Genomic DNA, 26827 nt, shown 5'->3' on the forward strand with positions numbered 1-26827 from the left:
TAAATCTTTTCATTTTATTTAAATAAAATATGAAAATAAAATTTAAAAGTACTTAATTCTTTTAATATAAATTAAATATATTAAAAATAATTCAACAAATATAAAAGCATTCACCCCTAAAGTAACTATATAATAGTAAGTTATCCTAAAAATAATAAGAAATATTTATACATTAATATGTTAAGTATTATGTTTAACGGTTATTTTGGTAAATACTACTCATATTTTGTTAAGAAAAAAAGTTAAAACTGCTTCTGTTTCTGCTTTTGGGAATAAACTATTTTTTTCTGTTTCTGAAAAACTGCTTTTGCTTCTTCCCAAAAGCATTTTTTCCCCCAAAAAAAGCTTGGTCAAACATATCAAGTTAGATAAAAAAATGATTCTAAGGAAAAAAATAAATAAAAACAGGTTATAAATTGCTTTCCCATAGCGTCCCAAATTCAAAATTTCAGAAGGTGGGAAAACTCAAATCACTTTCCCAGATCCGGCCGATAATCAGAAGCTCCATTCTCCACACCCCCTCCCCCCCACAGGAAACATCCACCGGCGCACACTTTCAAAATTACACCACACACCACTTTTCCGGTTCACTTCCGGCGACCGTAAAGTCCACTAAATCTGTAAACTGACAACAGCAATGGCCGAAACCCTAAGCCCTAATACCAAACAGAAAGGCCCATTTTCTCCGACAAAATTTGTCTTGGGCTCCAATGATGACAAGCTTGAACGTGCTCGAGCACGCGCCGCCCGTGCTGCCGTCATCCGTCGCAAACCTCTCCCTGTCCCGCCTCCGCCATCTACTTGTCTTGACGAGCAGCAGATTCTCGAACTCTTCCAGAATTGCATCAAACTCGCCAGTGAAAATGTCTCATTTCTTCTAAGTTTTGTTCACATTTCCTTGTAGATGAATATTCATTTTTGACTTTTATTTCTACTTGGAAACAGAAAATTAATCAGAAGAATACTTGGGAGCTAGGTTTGATTGATCATCTATGCGAAATCGTTAAAGTTGAACAAGAGAATGATTCTGAGACCAACTTTCAGAAGGTAGCTTTTTGATCTTATCACGCAGATACAATTTTTTTAGTTCTGGTTATTCCGTTTTTTTTTGGGGGGTGGTGATGGTGGTGGGGGTGTTTAAAGGTTCAAACTTAAGTATGAATGTACACTTAGTTGGATGTTCCACTGAATTTCGTGCACGAGCAATGGCAATGGCCGATGGATATGATGCCATCCTATTGCACTTTGTAACATATAAAATGCAAACCACGACGTTCTAACCTTAAAATCATAACTTTCTCATGTTGCAGGCACAAACATACTATGCTGACATGTTTGTTTGCTATTTGTGATTTTATGATTTTAGGCTAGTTGTACCCTTGAGGCTGGAGTTAAGATTTACTCAATGAGGGTGGACTCAGTACATTCAGAGGCATATAAAGTTCTTGGAGGAATCAATCGTGTTGGTAAAGGAAATGATCAAGGTATGTTTTGTTTTTGTGCATACAATGAACTCTTTATCAGGTTTCTAGCAGGGTACTGCCTTGTAAGAATAATTCTACGTCATTGGTAGCTTTCTTTAAGCTTAATTTTTTTTAATGTTTGTTATTTTTCCAAATTACGTTCTCTTTCTAGTTTGAATCTTCCCTGAAGAATACTTCGTGAATCAAAATTTATTTCCTCTTTTATTTTCTCTTTTTAAATCTTGTGCCTTATCATGCTAAGGCATTCAAAATATTGGAATGACTCTTTATCTTTTTGATCTAATTATTTTATGCTTCCAAACCTTTCTCGACATTGTTCTCTCTCTCTCTCTCTCTCTCTTCTTCTTAGGTGTGTACTGAATGTTTGCGGAGTCACGTAGACGCTTGGTGCATTTATTCTTCTATCTCTTAATATTTTGCTTGTATGCCAGATCCTGTTGTAGAGGATGCCAATGCTGAAAATGACCAGGAGGAAGGTCATCCCAGAGAAGAGCAAGAAAAAAAGGTTAATACTTAACATTCTTCCTCTATTTATGACAAACGCAAAATGATTTCTTGTTCCTAAACTAATTTGAGTGACAATTGCAGTTATCACCTTTATCAACACTAGAGTCATCATTCGATTCTATCAATGTGAAGAAATTTGATGGTATACATGCTTCTTATCTTTGATATTTTTATTCTTTGGCTGAATTTATCCTTTTTCACTTTATAAACGGTTAATTTGTCTATTTTGCAGCCGCTTTTGCTGTTGACCCTCTTTATCATCAGACATCAGCTCAGTTTGATGAAGGTGGTGCAAAGGGTCTTTTGTTGAATAACCTAGGAATCTATGGTACTTGCAGTGTCCTTTTCGATTCATGCGAGATACCTGGGAAGTCAATACCAGAAGCAATTCAGAATGATAGAACAGATTCCATTGATATATGTTTTGCTAAAGGTTTGTGGCTTTGGAATTATACGTGGTTTTGGGTTCTTTTTGTATTTAGATGGTGGAAGTTCCATTGTGTGGGCCACTATCAATTGATTGTTATAAATTTTTTCTGTTAGTATAGATTGTGTTGAAGAAATGGTATTGAATATGCCCAAGAAGGACGAGATATCACCGAGTCTGAGGCATATGATTTGTCAATTCAGTGGAGAGATGCAGGTTCCAGCTGAAACAGATTTTTCTGGCCAGCTTTCACCAGAACAAACTTCTGAATCGTTTGGCCTAGATGTTGTTGATGATGGTGCATTTGACAATTGTGGAGCCTGGCCAATGGATCATGATGATGGAATAGATGTGGCAGAGCAAGGCTCTCAGGATGTTGATCAAATTTCATCAAGCCAACAGGAGGTGGCAAGCACACTTATTTGTTGCTGCCTTCAACACTAATTTGTAGTTGAGGCCTTTGAAAAGAGAACAATTGAAATCTGGTATTTCTTTGGGCTTTGTCTTGCAGGGCAGTGAACCATTTACTTTTCCCGATGCTGAGGATGATGACAGATCTGAGAGAGTTGATGATTACTTGTTTTTAAGTTTAGGATTTTCTTCGAAGCACAATTCCTGGGCTGGTCCTGATCATTGGAAGTATCGGAAGGTGAAAGGTAAGCTTTTTTAGGACTTCCAAAAGGAATTTTAACTTTTTCATCTCTCTTATCATGGTAGAAATCTCTAGCAATTTAAGTTTCTTTGGTGTTTAATAACTCATCACATTCAGTCTCAGAGGAGCCTTGCAAGGAAGATGGATCACCAGTAAGGACTAAGAAAACAAAGAGCAGAAAAACAGAACCTGAAATTTCTTTCACAAAAGCATTGGACACTGATCTATCGCATGTCTTTGCTCCTCCAAAGAATCCCAAGTTACTACTCCTTCCAGCAAATAGAACACCGTGTAACAGGTTACTTCCAGAAGATTGTCATTATCAACCTGAGAATCTTGTGAAGCTGTTTCTCCGACCCAATGTCACGGTAAACTCTAGTTACTTTGATGAGTTTATTATCTGCTGATTACCTTAAAAATATTCTGATTGCCTATATTCTCTTGCCTTAGTGCCTCGGAAGGAAAGGAAAGAAAGTACCAGGTGAGATAACTTTTATGCCCATCTGCTGTTGTTAAACTTTTGTACTTTGTTATAATTGAGGACATGTATAACATTTATGGTAATAGATTTTGTTGCAGCGAATTGATTTCATATTGCAAATGTTGAATCTTGATTCAGATACTGTCACGACCCAAAATCCCAAGTGCCGTGATGACACCTATCATGATACTAGGCAAGCCGACAACTCACACATACCAACATCTTGAAATTTAAAATATATGGAAATAAGCTTAAGTAAAAGTCTCATAAAACTAAATGAAAACGTCACAGCTCAATACAGAATTTCCCAAAAATCGGGTGTCACTGAGTACATGAGCATCTATACAAACACATAGTCTGATACACTGTCTAAGAAAATAGAACTTAATAAGTAAAACTGAGGGATAGGGGAGGAGAGTCAAGATCTGTGGACGCTAAGGTAGCTGCCTCGATAGTCTCCGAACGGATGAAAACTCTGAGATCAACGATCACCGTGTCCGGAAACACATGGATCTGCACACGAAGTGCAGGGTGTAGCGTGAGTACAACCAACTCAATAAGTAACAAGTCTAACCTTTGGACTGAAAGCAGTGACGAGTCCGAACAATACAGTCCAAATACATAATTAAACAGTTTGGAAATTTACAGAACATATGACAGTAATATCTAGGTTCCAGTACAGGAATGTAGACATGCTTCCAGGTTTAGCAATTAAACTCAGAACAGATATGAGGAATATGACATCTCTATATCTACAAGCCAATATGCATATCATATGTGATGCAACACAATGAAAGCCTCACGTACTCACACTCTCGGAGTACTCAACCTGATTGTCTCAATTCTCACTCATCACTCTTAATCACTCAGCACTGTACAGAGCAGATCCAGCCCGAATCAAATATCGTGAATCAATAGCAACTGCGCTCACTGTGGGTGTGCAGACTCCGGAGGGGCAGATCCAGCCCAACCGTAATAATAAGCCAATCATGGCATGAATCAATAAAGCCTGTTGCGGCGTGCAAAACGATCCCATAACTATCACTCACACACAGGCCCTCGGCTTCACTCAGTCATCAATCTCTTCAGTCTCTCGGGCTCATAGCACTCATGCTAAGCAACCCAAATCAATGATACATGATGTGACGATGTATGATAATAGAGACTGAGATATGATATGCAATGATGAATGCGACTAAGTACATAACTGCAATTAAGCCAGTGTTGTGAAGAGCGTGAAGCGAGTAAAAACGACAAACCATTTAAAGTAAGAAGCGAGAAGCGAAGTGTTCGCTTTTTTGAAGTGAAGCGGAATTTAAAAAAAATATTAAAATAAATACTGCATAGACAACACATGTAACTGTAAGCAAATGTTCAATACTTCAATGTAAAAAATAAAGAGTAACATCAATTAAAGCACAAAATGAGTATCCTATTCTTCTACAAGATTGTCAAATTCTTGTATTCCACTATCATTATTATATTGCTCGTCATCTTCTTCAACTTCTTCTTCTTCTTCTTCATCAACTAGGGACAAAGTAGCTGCTTCTTTTCCCTTTCTCTGTGAGCTTGAAGTTGAGGTACTCTCCCTCAAACCATAAATCTTCTCCCCAATTCTGCGCCTCGGCAACATCACCCTAAGTGAAATCAGAAGTTTCCTCAAATACTTCTTCATCTGCATGATTTTTCGGGACTCTAGTTATCCATTCATTAGCATCATCGATGTTGTCCAAACTAATTGGATCAATTACATTGCGAGTGTTGTAACGATGCCTCAATGTTCTATTGTACTTTATGAAGACTAGATCATTGACACACTTCAAGGTTAGTTTGTTCCTCTTTTTGGTATAAGTCTGCAAATAATAAGTAATTAGTAAGATTAGGACAATTGAGATATAATTTAATTATCTCAATATATTAAATCTTTCTTCTTAGTTCTTACATGTTCAAACACGCTCCAATTCCTTTCACACCCGAATGAGCTACACGTTAGACTTAGAACCTTGATGGCAAACTTTTGTAATTCTGGAGTGGAATGGCCACATTGCTTCCACCATTCAACTGTAGAAGTAGAACAAACATTCAAAACATAATATTTATAAAGAAATAACTTATTAACTATAAAGCAACATATAAACACTCGCTCACCTGGTGACTTCATCTTTCTTTGTCTAATAGCTATGTATTTTCCAAAAAGTTGCTCAACATTCCTATAAATACTAAATTGCTCTGTTATTTTATCTTGCACGGATTCTTCAGGTATCAACTTCTCAATACATTCAATGTTTCCACTCCACAATTCTTCATCTCCTATAATCATCTCTTCATTGTCATAAAACAGTTCCGGGTTCAAAACAAGTCCAGCTGCATGCAAAGGGCGATGAATCTGACTGCTCCACCTTTTATCTATCATCTCAAAGACTCTTTTATATTTTTTTTTATCGCTAAAAGAGTCTCGAATAGCCTCTTTTGCCCTATCCATTGCTTCGTAAAGGTAGCCTATTCGTGGTCTTTGCTCCCCATCCACCAAGCGAAGCACTTTAACTAAAGTACCACCAATCTTCAATGCATGAACCACATTGTTCCGGAATGAAGTAGAAAGCATAATATCTGCAAATTCTCTCCCTCGATGTTCCCTTCCATAGGCACTGTTAGTGTACTCATCTGAAACAAACAACTTCTTCAAATTGCTTTTTTGCTCATATATCCTATGCAAAGTCAAGAAAGCGGTAGCAAATCTTGAACAATATAGGAATGCACTCTCCAAGCTTCTTTGTTTAGTGAATCTCTTCATCATATTCAATAACAAAGGCCTTTGAACAATATACAAATGCACTCTAATTGCCTGATTAAAGACTGAACTGAATGGTCTTTCCTTGAAAATGTCACCGAAGATCAAATTAATGCAATGTGCTGCACACAGAGTCCAATAAATATGCGGGTACCCTACAAACATCAAATCACCAGCTTTAACATTTTCACTGGCGTTTTCCGTGACAACTTGAACAACATTTTCTTCTCCAATAGAGTATTGTACTCTTGAACGAGGAGTACACTTTGGTTGAATCAGTAGAAGAGTCGTTTGCATTAACGGACTCAAGAAACAAGCTTCCCTTAGGAGAATTCACCAAGATATTGATGATCATTTTTCCATTTCTTGCCGTCCATTTATCCCCGGAATGAAGTAGAAAGCATAATATCTGCAAATTCTCTCCCTCGATGTTCCCTTCCATAGGCACTGTTAGTGTACTCATCTGAAACAAACAACTTCTTCAAATTGCTTTTTTGCTCATATATCCTATGCAAAGTCAAGAAAGCGGTAGCAAATCTTGAACAATATAGGAATGCACTCTCCAAGCTTCTTTGTTTAGTGAATCTCTTCATCATATTCAATAACAAAGGCCTTTGAACAATATACAAATGCACTCTAATTGCCTGATTAAAGACTGAACTGAAGGGTCTTTCCTTGAAAATGTCACCGAAGATCAAATTAATGCAATGTGCTGCACACAGAGTCCAATAAATATGCGGGTACCCTACAAACATCAAATCACCAGCTTTAACATTTTCACTGGCGTTTTCCGTGACAACTTGAACAACATTTTCTTCTCCAATAGAGTATTGTACTCTTGAACGAGGAGTACACTTTGGTTGAATCAGTAGAAGAGTCGTTTGCATTAACGGACTCAAGAAACAAGCTTCCCTTAGGAGAATTCACCAAGATATTGATGATCATTTTTCCATTTCTTGCCGTCCACTTATCCATCATAATAGAACAACCAAACTTCCATTCTACTTTATGCTCCTCCACGATTTTGTTAGTCTCTTCCACCTCTTTTTTTAGATATGGACCTCTAACTTCATGATAAGTTGGAGGCTTCATTCCTGGACCATATTGGCCTACGACCTCTATAAAAGCAGAAAAAATGTCAGTATAATTAACACAATTAAAAGGAAGACCTGCATCATACATTTGCAACTGTACGATCCCTCAAAATCGCTTTGGCATCAATTTTTAGGATTACCACTTTTCCCTCCCTTATCTCTTGGTTTTTGCGGGAAATAACAATCCATAGGACCTTTAGTCTTACCAGTAGATCCACAACTAGAAGACATTGTTTGTATCCTTCCCCGTTTTTGTGATTTTGATGGAAGCGACGAACCATCGTCACCTTCTTCTATTTCATCATCGTCATCATCAAAATTATGCAGTTCTTGTTCATGAAGCATTTGAGTATTTAACTCTTTTTTTTAAGGAATGCTTTCAATTCTTCCTTCATATGCGCCGAAACTTTAGGATAAGATGCGACGTTTGGATCACCATCGATTAGACGCGCTTTTTGACGATAGATTCCCCCATTTGAAATCTTGTTACAAAAAAGACATCCAATTGCCATCTTGTTGGTCTCGCTAACTCTTGCAAAATAAGCCCAAGCCGGGTCTTTCCTATTTTCTTTTGGTGCCATTAAAAGAACAACTACATAACATATAAGAAAGGCAATAAGAACTAAGAATAAAGGATAGGAAAAAAATGCAGTAAGTATACGAGAATGGCAGTATAACTGAAACGAATTCAATCTTTTTATCACTGAAACAATGCAAGAAAATGAAGAAGAAGAGGAGAAGAATGAGAAAGAAGAACTGAAGGGAAAAAAAAATTGCCAGCATTTCACTGCTGTTTGGACGCTGAAACAGTGAAAGAAAAAGGAGGAGGAGTAAGAAGAAATCACATACGTGGGACCAAACTTGATTATCTTAAGTTGAAAAGTGTAGAAAACTTGAACCTAAGTCGCCTATTTCTTTCTCTGTTGTTGCTACTCGATGGTGTTCTAAAAAAATCTAGCTTTTTTAAATAAATAAGTTGGCAGCCCAGTTATAAAGAGAAGCGCTCGCTTCTTATGCTTCGCATCGCTTCTCGCTTTTTCAAGAGTAGCGAGCGCTTTTGCAAATCTGCTACGCTTCAGCTAACAGAAGCGCCAGATACCTCGGCTCGCTTCGCTTCTCGCTTTAAGCAAGGAGGCGCTCACTTTTTACAACCCTGAATTAAACAAATAACTCAACAGCAAAGAACGACCACTGTGAGTTCCAATAGTACCAGCACATAGCCTAAACATGATTTCTAGCATAAGTCACAACTCAAGTGTCCTAACACATAGAGTACAGTAATAATATTCAGATAAGATAACTACACAGTTCCATGGAATCGACTAAATCACAATTACTACGGTGCACACCCACACGCCCGTCACCTAGCATGCGTGTCACCTCAACACCAACCACATACCACGTAATTTTAGGGATTCATACCCTCAGAACAAAGTTTAGAAGTGCTACTTACCTCAAACCGTGCAAATCTCTACTCCAACAAGCCCTTTTATCGCGAATCAGCCTCTGAATGCCTCGAATCTAGCCACAAACAATTCGATACAATCAATTCAAGTTATAGGAATCAATTCCATATGAAAATGCCAAGTTCTTCATCAAAAGTCAACCCTCGGGCCCATGTATCAGAATTCGATGATAGTTACAAAATCCGAACACCCATTCAACCACGAGTCCAATCATATCAAAATTACTCAAATCTGACACCAAATCTCGCTCAAATCCCCAAAATTCGGCCTAAGAAGTTTTCTCCATTTTCCCTCAATTGTTCAACCCAAATCACTAATTAAATGATGAAATCAAAGATATATTCATGTAATTTAACCAAAACAAAGTAAGAATCACTTACCCCAATCACTCTCTTGAAAATCTCTCCAAGAATCGCCTCAAACCGTGCTCCCAAAATCAAATTGTGAAATAAACTCAAACCCTCATTTTTTGAGATTTAATATTCTGTCCAGAAGTCCTTAATTGCGATTGCGGAAAATGCTTCGCGATCGCGAAGCACAAACTAAGCTGCCCAAAAATTAAACTTACGCGAACGCGACAATCTCCACGCTAACGCAAAGCACTATCACCTCAGACCTATGCGATCGCGTCCCTCTTCACGCGATCGCCAAGAAACAAAACGCGCGAACTCAGCTCCTGCCTCATTTCCTCTTCGCGAACGCGGCTTAGCCCACGCGTTCGCGATTCACTTCTTCACTAACCTACGCGATCGCAACCCTCAACTCGCAAACGAGTAGAGTAAAAATCCTAGCTGCCCAAACAAGCCTTCGCGATCGCGACCTGAACGCCAACAAACTTCAGCAGTCTTCCAAGTTCCATTTCACTCCGTTAACCATCCGAAATCCACCTTAGGCCCCCGAAACCCCAACCAAACATACCAACAAGTCCTAAAACATCATACGAACTTAGTCGAAGCCTCAAATTACATCAAACAACATCAAAAACACGAATCACACCCCAATCCAAGCCTAATGAACTTAAGAACTCCTAACTTCTACATTATATGCCGAAACCTATCAAATCAAGTCTGATTGACCTCAAATTTTGCACACAAGTCATAAATGACGCAACAGACCTATTCCAACTTCCGGAACCAAAATCTGATCCCGGTAACCACAAAGGCAACTCTCGGTCAGACTTCTCAATTTCCAAAACTTCTAATTTTCCAACTTTCGTCATTTCAAGCCTAAATCTACTACGGATCTCCAAATCACTATCCGGACACACTCCTCAGTCCAAAATCACCCAACGGAGTTATCAGAACCCTCAAAACTCCATTCCGGAGCCATTTACACATAAGTCAACATCCGGTCAACCTTTTCAACTTAAACTTCCAACCTTGAGACTAAGTGTCTCAACTCATTCCGAAACATCCCGGAACTGAACCAATTACCCCGTCAAGTCACATAACAACAAATGAGCATAAAATAAGCAGTAAATGGGAGCACGGGGCTACAACACTCAAAACGACCGGCCGGGTCGTTAGTGATACATTTTTGCTTGGTACTCTTGTCTACCAGGGCAGTAATGTAGATGTGGCTTAGCAAAGATGACAATTCTTTAAGTGCTTTAAATAATTTTATGCTATTGCTTTTGAGTTGGATTTATGAGAGTGCTTACCATGCTATCTTTCCTAAACCCTTCTTCCGTATATACAAACGCCCTCTATTGGCTACTCGACTATTTCCTAGATTGTCTCTGAGCCGAGGGTCTCCCGTAAACAACCTCTCTATCCCTCCGGAGTAGGAGTAAGGTTTGCGTACACTTTACCCTCCCCAGACGGCAAGACCCCACTAGTGGGATTCTACTGGATTGTTGTTGTTGTCTTCTATGCTTATAGAAATAACTTACTCCAGTTACTGCATATTTATTAGTTTTCTTCAGAAATAGGAATGTAACATATTGTGACAGATGAAACTTTTGTTATTATGTGACTTGACTAGCCTGGTTCTTTGGTTAGATGAAGCCGGTCAACAAAGTGAAGATTTTGGAGCTATGCCATCTTGGGATGATGATGGTGGATTTCCTGGGGCTTTTGATGATACTTTTGATGATGGCAATGCATTTAGTGATGTTGAGGAGTCAAGTACACTTGTCTCTCAACCTCGCCAGGTTTGTTCCTGCTCTCAAATGTTGACTATATTTACTTGTAGTAATCTAGATTCCTCTAATAGTAACTTAATTGCTATAGGCTAGTGGGGATCTCAAGACTTGATTAGATTAGGTTTGACCTAGAATTAGGTAAGAGATCATTATATTTTATTTTAATGACAGAAGTCAATTTCTTGGATGACTAAAGTTGTTAACTGAAGTGAATGAGAACCGTGGGAGACTAGGGTTAAAATTCAACCACAGGAAAAAAAGGTTTGGTTATTTCTTCCCATTTGCGTAAGCCTTGATGCGTAAAGTTACCCGGTTCATGTGCTGGTGGGAGGTGGTAAGTACCTGGGGGAATAGGCGAGGTGTGCACAAGACCAGCGTTTAAAAGAGTTGTTAAAAGCATACTCTAGTTTAGCTCAAATAGAATCGAAGCAAAAGAGTTGAAGATGTTGTCCTAATTTGGTATCGACTTAACACTTAGGCCAACATTAGGTAAGGTATGATTTATACAGATTGAGATCTCCTGCAGAACTGTGATCTAAACATTTAAGCAACTTGTTCTGGACTGGTTATGACCAATATTATCTTATGCAATTACCTGGCCCTATTGCTTCAATAACCCTGTTCACTGTTTTTTATTTTTATGAACTCCACGCCATTGGCTAATCTTTTAATTCTCTGCTATACCCATTTTTTTTTTCCTTTTTCTTTTTGGCTGTTTGGTACTATTGGTAATATGTCATTGTTTATGTTGAAAAGAAATAGCAATGCTAAAGTGAGAACCTTTAAGGAACTGATGAGTATTAGTTCCTTTATTTCTTTAGGCTGAAAATAGGAGGAAGAAAAGAAACCTCAGTCATGCTATTTGTCAATTAATCTGTGGGAAGAAAAATGTTAAATTTTCACTTTGCTTGCTTAATGGAAATTTAATTCCCACAGAAAAACTTCAACTTTCTTTGCGCAGTTGCTATGAGAAAATAATTTTGTTCCTCGGTGTAGAATCTGCTAGATGAAGAACGTTTTTTGAAGCAAACTTAGTTTACCTTGTCTGAATTAACAGGTAAACAAGATTGAAGTCCAGTATGATAAAACATCCAAACAAGTAGATGTTCAAGTGCTTAAGGAAACACTTTGGGACCAATTAAATCAAACATCAGTTAAGGTAAGTTCAAACATTTTACTTCACTGGCAGTGTGTTCTTGGTAACACAGAAATGATTCCGATTTTGGCCTGGATTGGAGTGGATTTATGCATTTTCCCCATGTAGAATTCTACTAATATACAAACATAATATAGAATTGACTTCTTAAGACCATGCCTAGTGATGCTGTCACATGAAACGAAAAGGAGAGATTATTATTTAGTGTTTACCAAACATTTTACTTTTTTGCTCTTCTTATATAATAGCCAGTGAAAAGGTTGTAAAGAGATGAGTAAATGATTCATTTTTTTTCTGTGGTAACATACATTTGGAAAGTGGATATGTTATTTAAAACTAAAGGATTACTTCTTATATATATCTTTTGTTGATTGGTTTTGTGACAGTTTCGTTTCTCTGTAAACAAAGAGTACACAGTTGATTGGTTAAATGAATTTGAATTCTTGGAACTTATGAAAGTTGTATTTAAAATGAACAATAAATTCTGCCAAACAGTTAGTGATGTCACAAACAAAAAGATTTTGATATAAATTAATGTGGAGGCAATAAATGGGGCTGAATTATCTTTTTGCCCATAGTTTCTTTCACTTGTTATTATAAAGTAGTTTACCTGACTCTCTTTTAAAGTTTAGGGGTACATTTTCAACTCATAGCTAGAAATTCACACCATGTCAACGTGTAGGTTCATTTGGGATGGAAGGACTTTGTTCTGGATTTTGCATGAACACCACCTAATTCTCCTTTATTCCTAACTCCTAAATTGAGTATAGTACTCTGCTTTTGCTCTACATCTCATACTCCAGTATAACAGTAACTAATTAGATGAGAAGGAAATTTGTAGATAACAAATCAAGTATGTAAATTTTCTTGATATCTGACCTGGAAATCAAGTCTGTAGACACAAGATCCTTTTGTTTTCTGTAAATAAGCTTGCTGATTGACCGAGGATCCAACTTGAATCCCTCAATAGGATGGGAAGGTGTAAAGCAAATGATTATAACTACATAGTCATTAATGTGATTATAGAACTACTAAATAGTCTGACATTATAACTTTTTCTTTTACCAATCTTTTCTAATAGATATGGTTAAAGGTCTATTAAAGACTCATTTTGTTAAGCGGTTTTCAAGGCTTGTGCTCTCATCATTGATCAGCATGACATTCTAATCGACGGGGCTTTATTTGTTTACTTTTTAGCTTGTTTATCAGACATCTATATTCATTCACATCATAATATGCAGGAAGAAAGTGTATCTTTCAAGCACATCTTGGCTGCTTTACCAAATGAATGCAGAGCGTCAGCATCGATTGAGGCTCGATCTCCACATTTATGCTTTATTTGCTTGTTGCATCTTGCAAATGAACATGGATTACGGATACAAGGTTGTGTCAACTTGGATGACCTCAGTATACAGCTCGAAGCTCACAACAATAGTCTCCCTAATGCTGTGGCCTAAGCAATCCTTGCTTTTACTACTGTAATGTATATCAGATGTAGATTGGCCTTTCATTTATTGCACATGCTACTTTCCTTTCTGGGATGGAGCAGTGCAGGATACTGGTGTGAATGTCTTTTATTGCATTTCCAAGTTCTAGGTTAATTAGATACCAACAAACAGTTATGAATGTAACCACTATCCTTGTGGTCATTCTTGTCCTCGAGTTGACTACCAGTAATCTGTGTAGATGCAGTCTCGGGGTGCGGTGTTTATTTATGTAGTCTGTGATCTTGTTATTCTCTTGGGTTTTTTGTGGCTATCTCATGGGTTAAATTTACCAATAAATGATCTCAGTCACGGTTCACCCGTGGCATGAGTTGGGCCACTGGACAATCCGAATGTCATAAGAGTTGTTTTATCAATTTCCCCATCTTTACTACAACAACTCAATTCATAGTGCTAATATAACAAAGGTAAAAGATTATGCCGATAGAGCTAAAAACATTATTACTATGAACAAACAACGATATAGATAAATAACATGTACTACTTAGTAAACTTTTGGTTTTCTCATGTAAAACCATCCAAGCATGATCGTGCTAAAAATCAGAATAAAAACAATTTTGGAAATCTGGCTGATCTCAAGTGTATAGTGTTGGGAAACGTGTCATGCTAATAGAAAGGAAAAATATTTGAAAGAGAAGCAATGAATTGTACAAGACAAGACAAGATTTACGTTGTTCGGCAATTTTACCTACTCCACGGCCACACAAAGAATAACTCTTTATTAATTGAAGAGAGAACGAAGAAGTTGAGCGATGATTTGCAAATGAAAAATGCATATTCGTTTTATAGGCATTTGAATGCCCTGCCGAGGTAAGCGCTTACATCATAGGAATGCCGATGTAAGCGCTTACATCATAAGTTCATCTCTTTTTGATTTTTTTGTTTTGTTTTGTCTATTTTTCTTTCTTTCACAAACAACAACATATTTGCTACTATCAATCTCCCCCTCAAACCTATGTTACATCAAGAAAGAAATTGAAAAAAAGATTTGCTATTTTTTGGTGGCGCCTTCACGCTATCAATCTTGAAGGCTAACTAAGGCAGTGCATAGCCTCAGTTTGTCAACACCGACAACTTTGGTCAACATGTCTAACGGGTTCATTGATCCTCGTATCTTCTGCAAGGAAAGACTTTATTCACTTATCAACTCTCGGATATGATGATACCTCAGCTCGATATGCTTCGATCTTGCATGAAACAATGGATTCTTGGAAAGATGAATTGCACTCTGGCTATTGCTTAAAAGCTCACAATTGTCTCGCTCTTTACCTAGCTTTTTAAGAAAATTCTTGACCCAAATCATCTCTTTTCGAGCTTGTAAGATTGCCATGTATTCTGCTTCAGTGGTAGATAGAGCAACACTTTTCTGAAGTCTGGACATCAAGCTAACAACAGTACCACCCAAGGTGAACACGTAGCCTGTGGTACTTTTTTGACTATCCAGATCGCCGCCTAAATTTGCATCAGCAAAACCTTATAAGATAATATTGCTCCTTTTAAAACAAAGTGCCATACCTGAGGCGCTTTTGAGATATCGCAATATCCATTTTACACCTTCCCAATGCTCATTTCCTGGATTTGACATGTATCTACCGACAACTCCAACTGCATGGGCTATGTCAGGTCTAGTGCAAACCATAACATACATCAAACTTCCTACTGCTGAAGCATATGGAACGTTGGACATGTACTTCTTTTCTTCATCTGTATTAGGTGATTGGTCCTTCAACGGATTAAGATGGCTTCCGAGTAGAGTGCTTCTGGTCTTTGCATCATGAAGACTGAACCTGCTTAGCACCTTCTGTATGTACTTTTCTTGAGACAATTTTAAGGTTCTTTCAGACCTGTTTCTGCTAATCCTCATACCAAGCATTTGCTTAGATGGTCCTAAGTCTTTCATTTCAAACTCCCCACCAGTTGTTGCTTAACCATGTTGATCTCATTTATGCTAGATCATGCAGTTAACATATCATTAACGTACAATAGTAAAATGATATAGGCTTTATAAAGATTTTTGATATAATAATAATGGTCCATCTCACATCGTGTGAAACCGTTATTATGCATGAATCCATCAAATTTCTTGTACAATTGTCGGGGTGCTTGTTTCAAACCATACAAACTCTTCTATAACTTACACATAAGGTTTTCTTTACCAGAAACTTGAAAACCTTCAGGTTGCTTCATGTAGATGTCTTCTTCAAGGTCACAATGCAAGAAAGCAGTTTTAACATGTAGCTGCTCCAAATGCAAATTTTCTGCAGCTACGATACTTAGCACCAACATGATAGTAGTTAATTTGACTACATGAGAGAAGATCTCGGTGTAGTCAATCCCTTCCTTCTGCTGAAAGCCTTTTACTACTAATCGTGCTTTGTATCTCTTCTTACCATCATGCTCTTCCTTGATCCTGTACATCCACTTGTTTTGCAATGCCTTATTTACTTTTGGTAACTCTGTAAGTATCCATATTTTATTCTTTTGAAGAGAATTCATCTCTTCTTTCATGGCTAGCTTCCACTTATCAGAGCTTATCACCTGCATTACTTCAACAAAATGCTCTTGTTCTCCAACATCAGTGAGAAGTAAATAGTGGAGAGAGAGAGAGTTAGCCTATCTGGAGCATTCGTAACTCTTTTAGATCTCCCTAATGTAGGTACAGGATTAACTGATCCCGAATTTGATTCAAATCCTGACTACAGATTTGGTTCTCCATCTGATTCTATCTCTGGTTTTGGTTTTGATTCTGATCCAGATTCGGCTTCTGGTTCGGTATCTTCAATTTCAGATCCAGTTGTAGTCTCTCTAGCCACTTCATTTTCTGAGATTTCTTCTAACTCAACTATTTCAGATGTCTGTCTACTAGTGCTGGTTGGTTCTACTTCAAGCTTGTCTTTGTACATCACATTTTCATTAAATGTGACATTCTTGTGTCTTAGGATCTTTCTATTCTGATCATCCCAAAATCGATAACCAAAATTATCATCACCATGGACAATAAAGAAACATTTCTTGGCCTTAGGATCAAGCTTATCTCTATCATTAGAGTTTACATGCACATAAGCAACATAATCAAAAAATTTCAGATGTGAGAGAGTTACCTCCTTTCCTGTCCATATGTCCTCGGGAATTTCAAAATCCAGCGGTATAAAGGGTCCCCTGTTTATGAGGTAAGCTGTCATGTTAACAGCCTCAGCCCAAAAATACTTCGGCAATCCAGAATGTATTCTCATACTTCTGGCTCGTTCATTTAGGGTTCTATTCATTCTCTCAGTAACACCATTTTGTTTCAGTGTTCCAGGAACTGTCTTGATCATTCTGATCCATTCTCAGAGCAAAATGCTTTAAACTCTTGACTATCATACTCTCCTCCATTGTCACACTTCAGACATTTTAACTTTAGACTTGTCTGATTTTCAACTTCAACTTTCCATCTTTTAAAGGTAACAAACGTATCAGATTTATTTTTCAGAAAATAAACCCATACCTTTCTAGTGGAATCATCATTGAAGGTGACATAATAGCGTGAGCCTCCCAGAGAAGTTACATGTGTTGGTCCCCACACATATATATGCACTAGTTCCAGCTTCTCTTTCTTTGGCGTCCTTCCCACCTTTGAGAAACTAACTCTCTTTTGTTTCCCATAAATGCAATCTTCGCACAAACCTAATTCAACATGCTTTAGGTTTGGCAAATTTTCTTTGGATGCCAATAACTTCATTCCTTTCTCACTCATATGCCCGAGCCTCCAGTGCCACAATGTTTTATCACGACCATGATCAACTGTTGCTATAGTATATCTCTGTATTGCAGTTGCATATAGTGTTCCATTCTTGAAGCCTCGTGCCACAACCAAATTTTCTTTGGTTATCTTCCACAATCCGTTACCGAATGTTGTTGTATATCCTTCACTGTCAATCTGACCCATATATATCAGATTTTTCTTGAGGCCAGGAACATATTGGACATTTTACAATTTTCATAGCGTGCCTTGTGAAGTCTTTATATGAACTTCACCTTTCCCGACAATGTCCAGAGGTTCGACGTCTGCTAGATAAATTTTCCCAAAATTTCCAACAATATAATTATGCAATAATTCTTTGCATGATGTAGAGTGAAAGGATGCACCTGGGTCGAGAATCCAAGATTCGACTGGACTGTCTCACAACAAATTAGTGCATCACCGACTTGTTCAGCAATTGCATTTGCTGAATTATCATCCTTGTATTGATCATTCTTCTTCTTCTTTGGCCCTCTACACTGACTACTGTAGTGACCCCTTTTATCGCAATTCCAAAACATAATGTCTTTGCGATTTTTGAATTGCCCTCTTCTCCTTGACTTTGATCTACCACGACCATGACTTTGTCCTCTTTGGTTATTTCTCCCCCTGCTTTCGGTATTCAAAGCAGATCCTGGGGAATCACTTGATTCTCTCCAGTGAATATCTTCACTTAGAACCAAGTCTCTAATATCATCCAATTTGAGTTTGGTACTTCCCGATGAACTGCTAACTACAGTTACTGTTGCAAACCAACTCTCCGATAGAGATGATAGTAGAATCAATGCTTTGACTTCGTCATCGAATGTTAAGCTGACAGAACTCAAGTGAGTTAATATTACACTAAACGCATTGATATGTTCCGTGACAGATCCACCTTCTGTCATCTTTAAGTTGAATAATCGACGCATCAAATAGATTTTATTTGAAGCAGATGACTTCTCGTACATATTTGATAACGCCTTCATCAGGCCTGCATTGGTCTTCTTATTAATGATGTTAAATGCCACATTTCGTGTTAGCATCAAACGAATCATACTAAGAGCTTGGCGATCTAATAAACCCCAATCCGCTTTGGCCATAGTCTCTGGTTTTACCTCGGTCAGAGGTAAGTGTAATTTTTTCTAGTACAAATAATCCTCTATTTGCATTTTTCAGAATCCAAAATCTTTGCCATTGAACTTGTCAATCTTAACCTTCCCTTCTTTCGATGCCATTTTCACAAAACAAAATTTATGTAAATAGCGCCTGTGAATAGTAATGATGATCAATAGTGTCGCACTATTCTTGTGAATAGTACCTGCACCAGTACCGTACTTTTCTACCAGAATTACATTTTTTGTGCTCTGATACTAGTTGTTGGGAAACGTGTCAGGCTAATAGAAGGGAAAAATATTTGAAAGAGAAGCAATAAATTGCACAAGACAAGACAAGACAAGATTTACGTGGTTCGGAAATTTTGCCTACTCCACGGCCACACAAAGAATAACTCTTTATTAATTGAAGAGAGAAAGAAGAAGCTAAGAGATAATTAACAAATGAAAATGCATACCCATTTTATAGGCATTTGAATGCCCTACCGAGGTAAGCGCTTACATCATAGGAATGCCGATGTAAGCGCATACATCATAAGAATGCCGATGTAAGCGCTTACATTATAAGTTCATTTCTTTTTGATTTTTTTTTCTTTTTGTTTTGTCTACTTTTCTTTCTTTCATAAACAATAACAGATTTGCTACTATCAATCTCCTCTTCAAACCTATGTTACATCAAGAAAGAAATTAAAAAAAAGATTTGCTATTCTTTAGTGGCGCCTTAACGCTTTCGTCTTGAAGGATAACTGAGGCAGTGCATAGCCTCAATTTGTCAACACCGACAACTTTAGTCAACATGTCTAACAAGTTCTTTGATCCTAGTATCTTCTACAGGGAAATACTTTATTCACTTATCAACTCTCGGATATGATGATACCTCAACTAGATATGCTTCGATCTTGAATGAAACACTGGATTCTTGGAAAGATGAATTGCACTCTGGCTATTGCTTAAAAGCTCACAATTGTCTCGCTCTTTACCTAGCTTTTAAAGAAAATTCTTAACCCAAATCATCTCTTTTCCAGCTTCTAAGATTGCCATGTATTCTGCTTCAGTGGTAGATAGAGCAATACTTTTCTGAAGTCTGGACATCAAGCTAACAGCAGTACCACCCAAGGTGAACACGTAGCCTGTGGTACTTTTTTGACTATCCAAATCGCCGCCTAAATTTGCATCAGCAAAACCTTGTAAGATAATATTGCTCCTTTTAAAATAAAGTGCCATACCTAAGGCGCCTTTGAGATATCGCAATATCTATTTTACACCTTCCCAATGCTCCTTTCCTGGATTTGACATGTATCTACCGACAACTCCAACTGCATGGGCTATGTCAGGTCTAGTACAAACCATAGCATACATCAAACTTCCTACTGCTGAAGCATATGGAACGTTGGACATGTACTTCTTTTCTTCATCTGTATTAGGTGATTGGTCCTTCGACGGATTAAGATGGCTTCCGAGTAGAGTGCTTCTGGTCTTTGCATCATGAAGACTGAACCTGCTTAGCACCTTCTATATGTACTTTTCTTGAGACAATTTTAAGGTTCTTTCAGACCCGTTTCTACTAATTCTCATCCCAAGCATTTGCTTAGATAGTCCTAAGTCTTTCATTTCAAACTCCCCACCAGTTGTTGCTAAACCATGTTGATCTCATTTATGCTAGATCATGCAGTTAACATATCATTAACGTACAATAGTAAAATGATATAGGATTTATAAAGATTTTTGATATAACAATAATGGTCCATCTCACATCGTGTGAAACCGTTATTATGCATGAATCCATCAAATTTCTTGTACAATTGTTGGGGTGCTTGTTTCAAACCATACAAACTCTTCTGTAACTTACACACAAGGTTTTCTTTACCAGAAACTTGAAAACCTTTAGGTTGCTTCATGTAGATGTCTTCTTCAAGGTCACCATGCAAGAAAGAAGTTTTAACATCTAGCTGCTCCAAATGCAATTTTTTTGCAGCTACGATACTTAGCACCAACCTGATAGTAGTTAATTTGACTACATGAGAGAAGATCTCGGTGTAGTCAATCCATTCCTTCTGCTGAAAGCCTTTTACTACTAATTGTGCTTTGTATCTCTTCTTACCATCATGCACTTCCTTGACCCAGTAGACCCACTTGTTTTGCAATGCCTTCTTTCCTTTTGGTAACTCTGTAAGTATCTATGTTTTATTCTTTTGAAGAGAATTCATCTCTTCTTTCATGGCTAGCTTCCACTTATCAGAGCTTATCACCTGCATTGCTTCAACAAAATGCTCTGGTTCTCCAGCATCAGTCAGAAGTAAATAGTGGAGAGAGAGAGTTAACTTATCTGGAGGTACTATAGTATTCAACCACATGTAACGACCCAGCTAGTCATTTTGAGAGTTGTAGCCTCGTTCCCCCATTTATTGCTCATTTTGTAACTTATAGTTGTTATATGATTTGCGAGGATAGTCAGTTCGAGTCCTGAAAGATTTTAGAATGAATTGAGACACTTAGTCTCAAGATTGAAAGCTTAAGTTGAAATAGTTGGTCGGATTTTCACATATATGTAAACGACCCCGGAATAGAGATTTGATTATTTCAATAGCTCCGTTTGGTAATTTTGTACTTAGGAGCATGTCCGTAAAATTTCTTGGAAGTTCATAGTTAAATTAGGCTTGAAATGGCTAAAATAAAATTTTAAGTTTGGAAGTTTGACCGGGGAGTTGACTTTTTGATATCGGGGTCGGAATCCAATTATTAAAATTTTTATAAGCCCGTTATATCATTTATGACTTGTGTGCAAAATTTGAGGTCAATCGGACTTGATTTGGTAGGTTTCAGCATCGAATGTAGAAGTTAGAATTTCTTAGTTTCATTAAACTTGAACTGGGGTAAGATTCATGTTTTTAGCATTGTTTGATATGATTTGAGACTTCAACTAAGTTCGTATGATGTTTTGAAACTTATTGGTATATTTGGTTGAGGTTCCGTGGATCTCGGTAAGTTTCGGATGGTTAAGGGATCAAATTTGGACATTCTTTGCATATTAGAGAGAAAGTGAGAAAAACGAAAAAAAAGGCTAGTCTGCTCCTCTTTATTTAACAAAAGGCACACTTCTTCCTCCATGAAAAATCAGTCCAAAATTCCCTCAAAATACCATGTAAAGCTCTACAAAGAACACCCATAAATGCACCAAACTCCAACCTGAAAACAACCCCAAAACAGCCCCTGTTTTCCATCACCAAAACCCAGCAAAACCATATCTAAAATCTGCAAATTTCATCCCGAAATCTCCCATAAAACAGTCCAAAAAATGACCTAAAAAACAACTCGTTTTTCCAACGAAAATCTCCTGCAAAATCAGCAGAAAAATCTACCCCCAAAACAGCCCCAAAAACGCTGAAAATAGCTTCCCAAAACACCGACAAAATAGTCCAAAAAATGTTCAAAAACAACAGATCAAATCGCTGCCATTTTTCGCCGAGAAAACAACTCCAAAATCTTTCATTAATCTCGTGAAGCTCTGTGCTCGAGGTCGTCGCCGAAGAGTCTCCTATTCGAACTCCGGTCACGGTTCAAGTTCAGAAATATTTTGATCGGAGCTTACTGTTGCACTTCTTTTAGAGCAGATCATTTTGTTGTACCGTTGTTTGCTTTGGGGTGCTCCATTATTCAATTCTCAAAGAAATTTGCTACAGTGAAAGATTTTGGCCATTCGAAGTCAGAAAATCGAGGGTAATACATCTTATCGATTGATTGAGCGAGATTCGAGGTAAGTGACTTGTCTAACCTTATGTGGGGGAAATTCCCCTTAGGATTGGTAATGTCATAAAAATTGTAATGTGTTAAAAGTCGTGTACGCGAGGTGACGAGTGTGTACACAGGCTAAATGTAAAAACTCTGGTTTTAAATTGTGGATCTCTGTTACATATTAATTAAATTATTTTATCTGGTTATATTCATCATCATTTTTTACATTTTAAATTTGCCTTACCTTTTCCTGCTAAGAAGCTTTGTTTCTTTTATTCTGTGTTCGTTATTTGAGGGTTGAATTTCTTAATTGATTTATTATTAAAATGAAGTATTTGACATTTAAAAGTTGGTATTGAGACAAAGTGTTAAATTTGTAAAATATTATTTTATTGAGTTATTTACTCCCGAATATTGTGTTGAGATTTTGTATTCATTGTGATTGAGCTGTGGGCTCCTTATTGTTGAAAATAATGTGTTGTTGCTTAATTTTGGCAAGTCGAAATATTTGATCACTTGAGATGCAAATTGTGATAAATTATTATATTGATACATATGCGGTGATATTAGGTGTGGGTGTTGAAACGCATGCGTTGAGTGATACGCGTGGCTAGTAAGGGAACTACTAGAGGTCATGCGGTTTGATAAGGGTGGCTAAAACGCGGGATGTTATTTCGGAAAAAAATGATTTCTTTAGAATTAAATGTGAAGGCTCCCGCGGTGATATAAGGAAAAGAATTATTGTGAATTTATTTATGATTTGGGACTACGAGGCGGTACCTCGGGAGTGCCCTTGTTGATATTTTCTCATTTGTGTATTTGCCTTTGGTCATTTTGTGTTTTCCTTAAATATGTAAATTCTTGTTTTCCTTCCGTGAGGTATTATTTGCCCTTATTTTGTGTAGCTAAATTGTGACATACTCTTTACTTAATTCATTCCTATTGTCATTATTATTATAATATTGTTAAACTTTTTGCCCTGTCTTTTATTATTTCCAATAGGGTCCTGACCTGACCTCGTCACTACTCTACTGAGGTTAGGCTTGACACTTATTGGGTACCGCTGTGTTGTACTCATACTATGCTTCTGTACATCTTTTTTTGCAGATCCAGGTACTTCCTACCAGACCAGGTATCAGTGAGTTAGTCTGCACGCGGAGACTTCAAGGTACATCTGCCAGCGTCCGCATACCTCAGAGTCCCCCTCTATCTTTATTATGTTATTTTCCTTATCTTCACTAGAATCTGTTGTTTAGAGACATTTAGTATTTCTCTTAGAAGCTTTTGAGTTATTTCTACCGGGTTTTGGGAGTTATAACTATTTGAATCGCGGTTTGATTTATTTTATATATTGAGATTTGAGTTTCAGTTTTTTTATTTCACATAGTTTATAGGCTTACCTAGTGTTAGAGACTAGGTGCCATCACGACATCCTACAGAGGGAAATTGGGGTCGTGACCCCCCACCCCCCCACAAATCCCATCATATCCCATCATATTCACTCGTTTTATTTTCTGAATTTGAATCATTTTATTATGCTTCATTTGTTTTTTTGGAGGAATTTTCAGAAACCACTATTGTTTAGTGGCTATTAACTTCCTGTAGCTATCATATAGATAATTACTTCCTATAGATACTATTCAGTTGTTAAGGTAGTGTATTCGATGAATTCGCGTTGCTGTATTCATGAATACAGCAGTAAAAACTGCCTAAAAATCAGGGCAGTCTAGTTGTACGCGCATGTATTCACATGTATTCGTGCCATGTATTCATGAATACAGTAACGACAATCACCTTAAAAATAGGTCTGTCTAGCTATCTAATAACAGAAATATTATCAATTAGCGTGATACACTCCTAATATAACTCAATAAAATCAATTCTAACATGCCTCATTATCAACCCAATTAATTAGAATAATTTTTCAGTTGTATATAACTGTTATATTTAACTTTTGTATTTAGTGTGTTTCAATATTTTTTTAATGTTGCATTCATTATATTCAATATTTGTATTTACTGTATTCGCTATTTTATATTCAGTGTATTCAAATGCATTTGTATTAACAATATTTTAGTTAATCTTAATACATGTTATTACTTATGTTTTCAGTATATTTTATTGGTTGTATTCACTATATTTCTATTTGTATTCAGTATATTTTAATGTATTTCACTATATTTTGAAAATTGAATATATTCACTGTTTATATTCTGTTCTATTTTAATGTTTGTATTCAATATATTTCAATGTTAATTATATCATGTATTCATGCATACTGTATCTACAATATGCATGAATACAAGTGTATTAAGCTGTATTAGAAAATACAAACTTTCAAAACATAAATACAGGCAAATAAAATGTGTTTATACAAAAATACAATGTGTTTGAGTGAATTTGTAAAGAATACAATGTATTTGTATCATTGCATGTGGCTAAATTGCAAATAAGAGAAGAGAGTTTGTCGGAGATGGCGTTTTTCGGCCAAGCAAAATACTGTATACATTATATTAAAACTAAAAATGGAGACGAACAAAAATTACAACCCTCAAATCTTCTCTGATGTAGAAAATATGGGAGTATCTGTCGTTCATGTTACTACCCATGCTCTACTAGGATTATTCCGACATCGTTTTTGCTCCCTGCGCAGTGGCCATAGCCTCAGAGCGATGAGAGAGAAGAGTGTAACGACCTAATCGGTCGTTTTGCCATCTAGAACCTTGTTCCCCTAAATAAGACTATTTTTATGTGCTTTTACTATTTTATGACTTGCGGGGATAGTTAGTTCAGGAATTAGAAGGATTCGAGTTAAAATCGGAACACTTGGTTCCTTAGTTGGCTTTGAAAATGGGTAAGTTTGACTTCGGTCAACATTTTGAGTAAACGACCTCAGAATCAGGATTTGACGATTCCAATAGGTTCGTATGATGATTTTGGACTTGGGCGTATGTTCGGACCGGATTTTGGATGACCCGGGAGCGTTTCGGTACCTAATAGTGAAAGTTGGCTCTTTGAAGGTTTTAAAGTTTTTTAAATTTGGTTTGGAGTAGGTTTTGGAGTAATTGAGGTCCGTTTGGAATTCGGAGCCTAGGAATAGTTCCGTATGGTGATTTAAAACTTGCACGCAAAATTTGGTGTCATTCTGAGTAGTCTATGTATTATTCGACGAGATCGGAGCAAATTGGAAACTTGAAGTTCATATTTTGATTCAATTCAGTTTTGGGTTCGATTCTTGGTTTCGTTGTGGATTTACGCATTTCGAGATTTCAAATAGGTCTGTATTATGTTTATAGACTTGTTGGTGCATTTAGACAGGGTCTCGAGTGGCTTAGGTGAGTTTCGGACCGCCCGGAGAAATGATGGAAAAACCAAAATTTTCAGTTCTGGTTTCCTTCTTCGCGAATGCGGAAGGACTCTCACGTTCGCGATGAAGGATTTGGGGAGCTGAGCAGTTACCCTTCAAGTTCGCGGGAAAGGGGTCGCATTCGCGAATCTTGGATATCTCAGGCCTACGCGTTCGCGAAGGCCTTCTCGTGTTCGCATAGAAGGACGGGGCCTGGGAGGGGTCAATATATTTTACCCTTCGCATTCGAGAAGGAGCTCACGCATTCGCGAAGGGTAGGCAAAGTAAGCCTTTGCGTTCGCGAGACCCCTGTGCTGGACAGAATGTCTTAAAAATGGGGCTAAGCCATTTTTTAGCCCTTTTTCTCCACTCTTGGGCGATTTTGGAGCTTTTTGAGAGGGGTGTTCACTTAGCAACTTGGAGGTAAGTTAATTCTACCTATTGTGAGTTAAATACATAGATTATGGGTAGATTATAACATGTAAATTGTGAAAATTAAGGGTTTAGATGAAAGACCTAAGTTTTGATAAAAATGAGATTTTAACCACGAAAATGGTTATAGAATGGGATAAAATTGTACATTTGAGTTCTTGAGGTTATGGGTGACGATTTCCTCTGAATTTTTTTTAAATTCGAGCACGTGGGCCCGGGGTGAATTTTAAGAATTTTACCAATTTGGGTTGGTTAATTAATCTAATGATTTAATTTCGAATTATTGAGCATGTATTGATTAAATTATATAATATTTGACTAGTTTTGGATTTTTTGGCACCAAATTGAGGCTTTAACGCGAAATTGTGACCGGGAAGTGAGCTTTGAGACGAGGTAAGTCTCTTGTCTAACCTTGTAAGAGGAAATTTACCCCATAGGTATTGTAAATAAATATTTGCCTCTAATTGTGGGGGCTACGTACATACAAGGTGACGAGAGTCCGTGCGCAGCTACTATTATGCTAATATTCGGGTAGTTTTAGGACCCAATTTATGAACTATTTGGAATTTTTGCATCATACTTGTTATTTTAAATGCCTAAATTATATTAGTATTTGTTGGAAAAATTGTGGAAAATCGTTAATGAAATTTTTATTATTTATGTATAAAACCTCGATAATATTTAAGTTAAATGCTTATAAAAACATCTTCCTCTTCTTGTGGAGCGGGCCAAACGC

The 26827-nt window shown here is 37.2% G+C and overlaps 1 protein-coding gene across 1 annotated transcript; it reads left to right on the forward strand.

Moving 5' to 3' along the window:
• The first annotated feature begins 286 nt into the window (after positions 1–286).
• LOC104111679 (condensin complex subunit 2) lies at positions 287–14025 on the forward strand. Its single transcript, XM_009621427.4, has 13 exons — positions 287–865; positions 946–1047; positions 1367–1484; positions 1916–1989; positions 2073–2133; positions 2224–2424; positions 2540–2823; positions 2930–3074; positions 3188–3438; positions 3521–3551; positions 10903–11054; positions 12103–12204; positions 13443–14025. The coding sequence occupies exons 1-13, from the start codon at positions 638–640 to the stop codon at positions 13656–13658; spliced, it is 1965 nt and encodes a 654-aa protein (XP_009619722.1). The 5' UTR covers positions 287–637; the 3' UTR covers positions 13659–14025.
• The last annotated feature ends 12802 nt before the right edge of the window (positions 14026–26827 follow it).

This window comes from Nicotiana tomentosiformis, chromosome 7, assembly GCF_000390325.3.
Source record: "Nicotiana tomentosiformis chromosome 7, ASM39032v3, whole genome shotgun sequence".
Lineage (NCBI taxonomy): Eukaryota > Viridiplantae > Streptophyta > Magnoliopsida > Solanales > Solanaceae > Nicotiana > Nicotiana tomentosiformis.

Bases quoted from the DNA above. Each gene is read 5' to 3' on its own strand.
- LOC104111679 (XM_009621427.4), top strand. From the start codon at position 638: ATGGCCGAAACCCTAAGCCCTAATACCAAACAGAAAGGCCCATTTTCT. The intron at 1,485-1,915 runs GTATGTTTTGTT...CTTGTATGCCAG, and splicing joins TGGTAAAGGAAATGATCAAG to ATCCTGTTGTAGAGGATGCC. The intron at 2,134-2,223 runs GTATACATGCTT...TCTATTTTGCAG, and splicing joins CAATGTGAAGAAATTTGATG to CCGCTTTTGCTGTTGACCCT.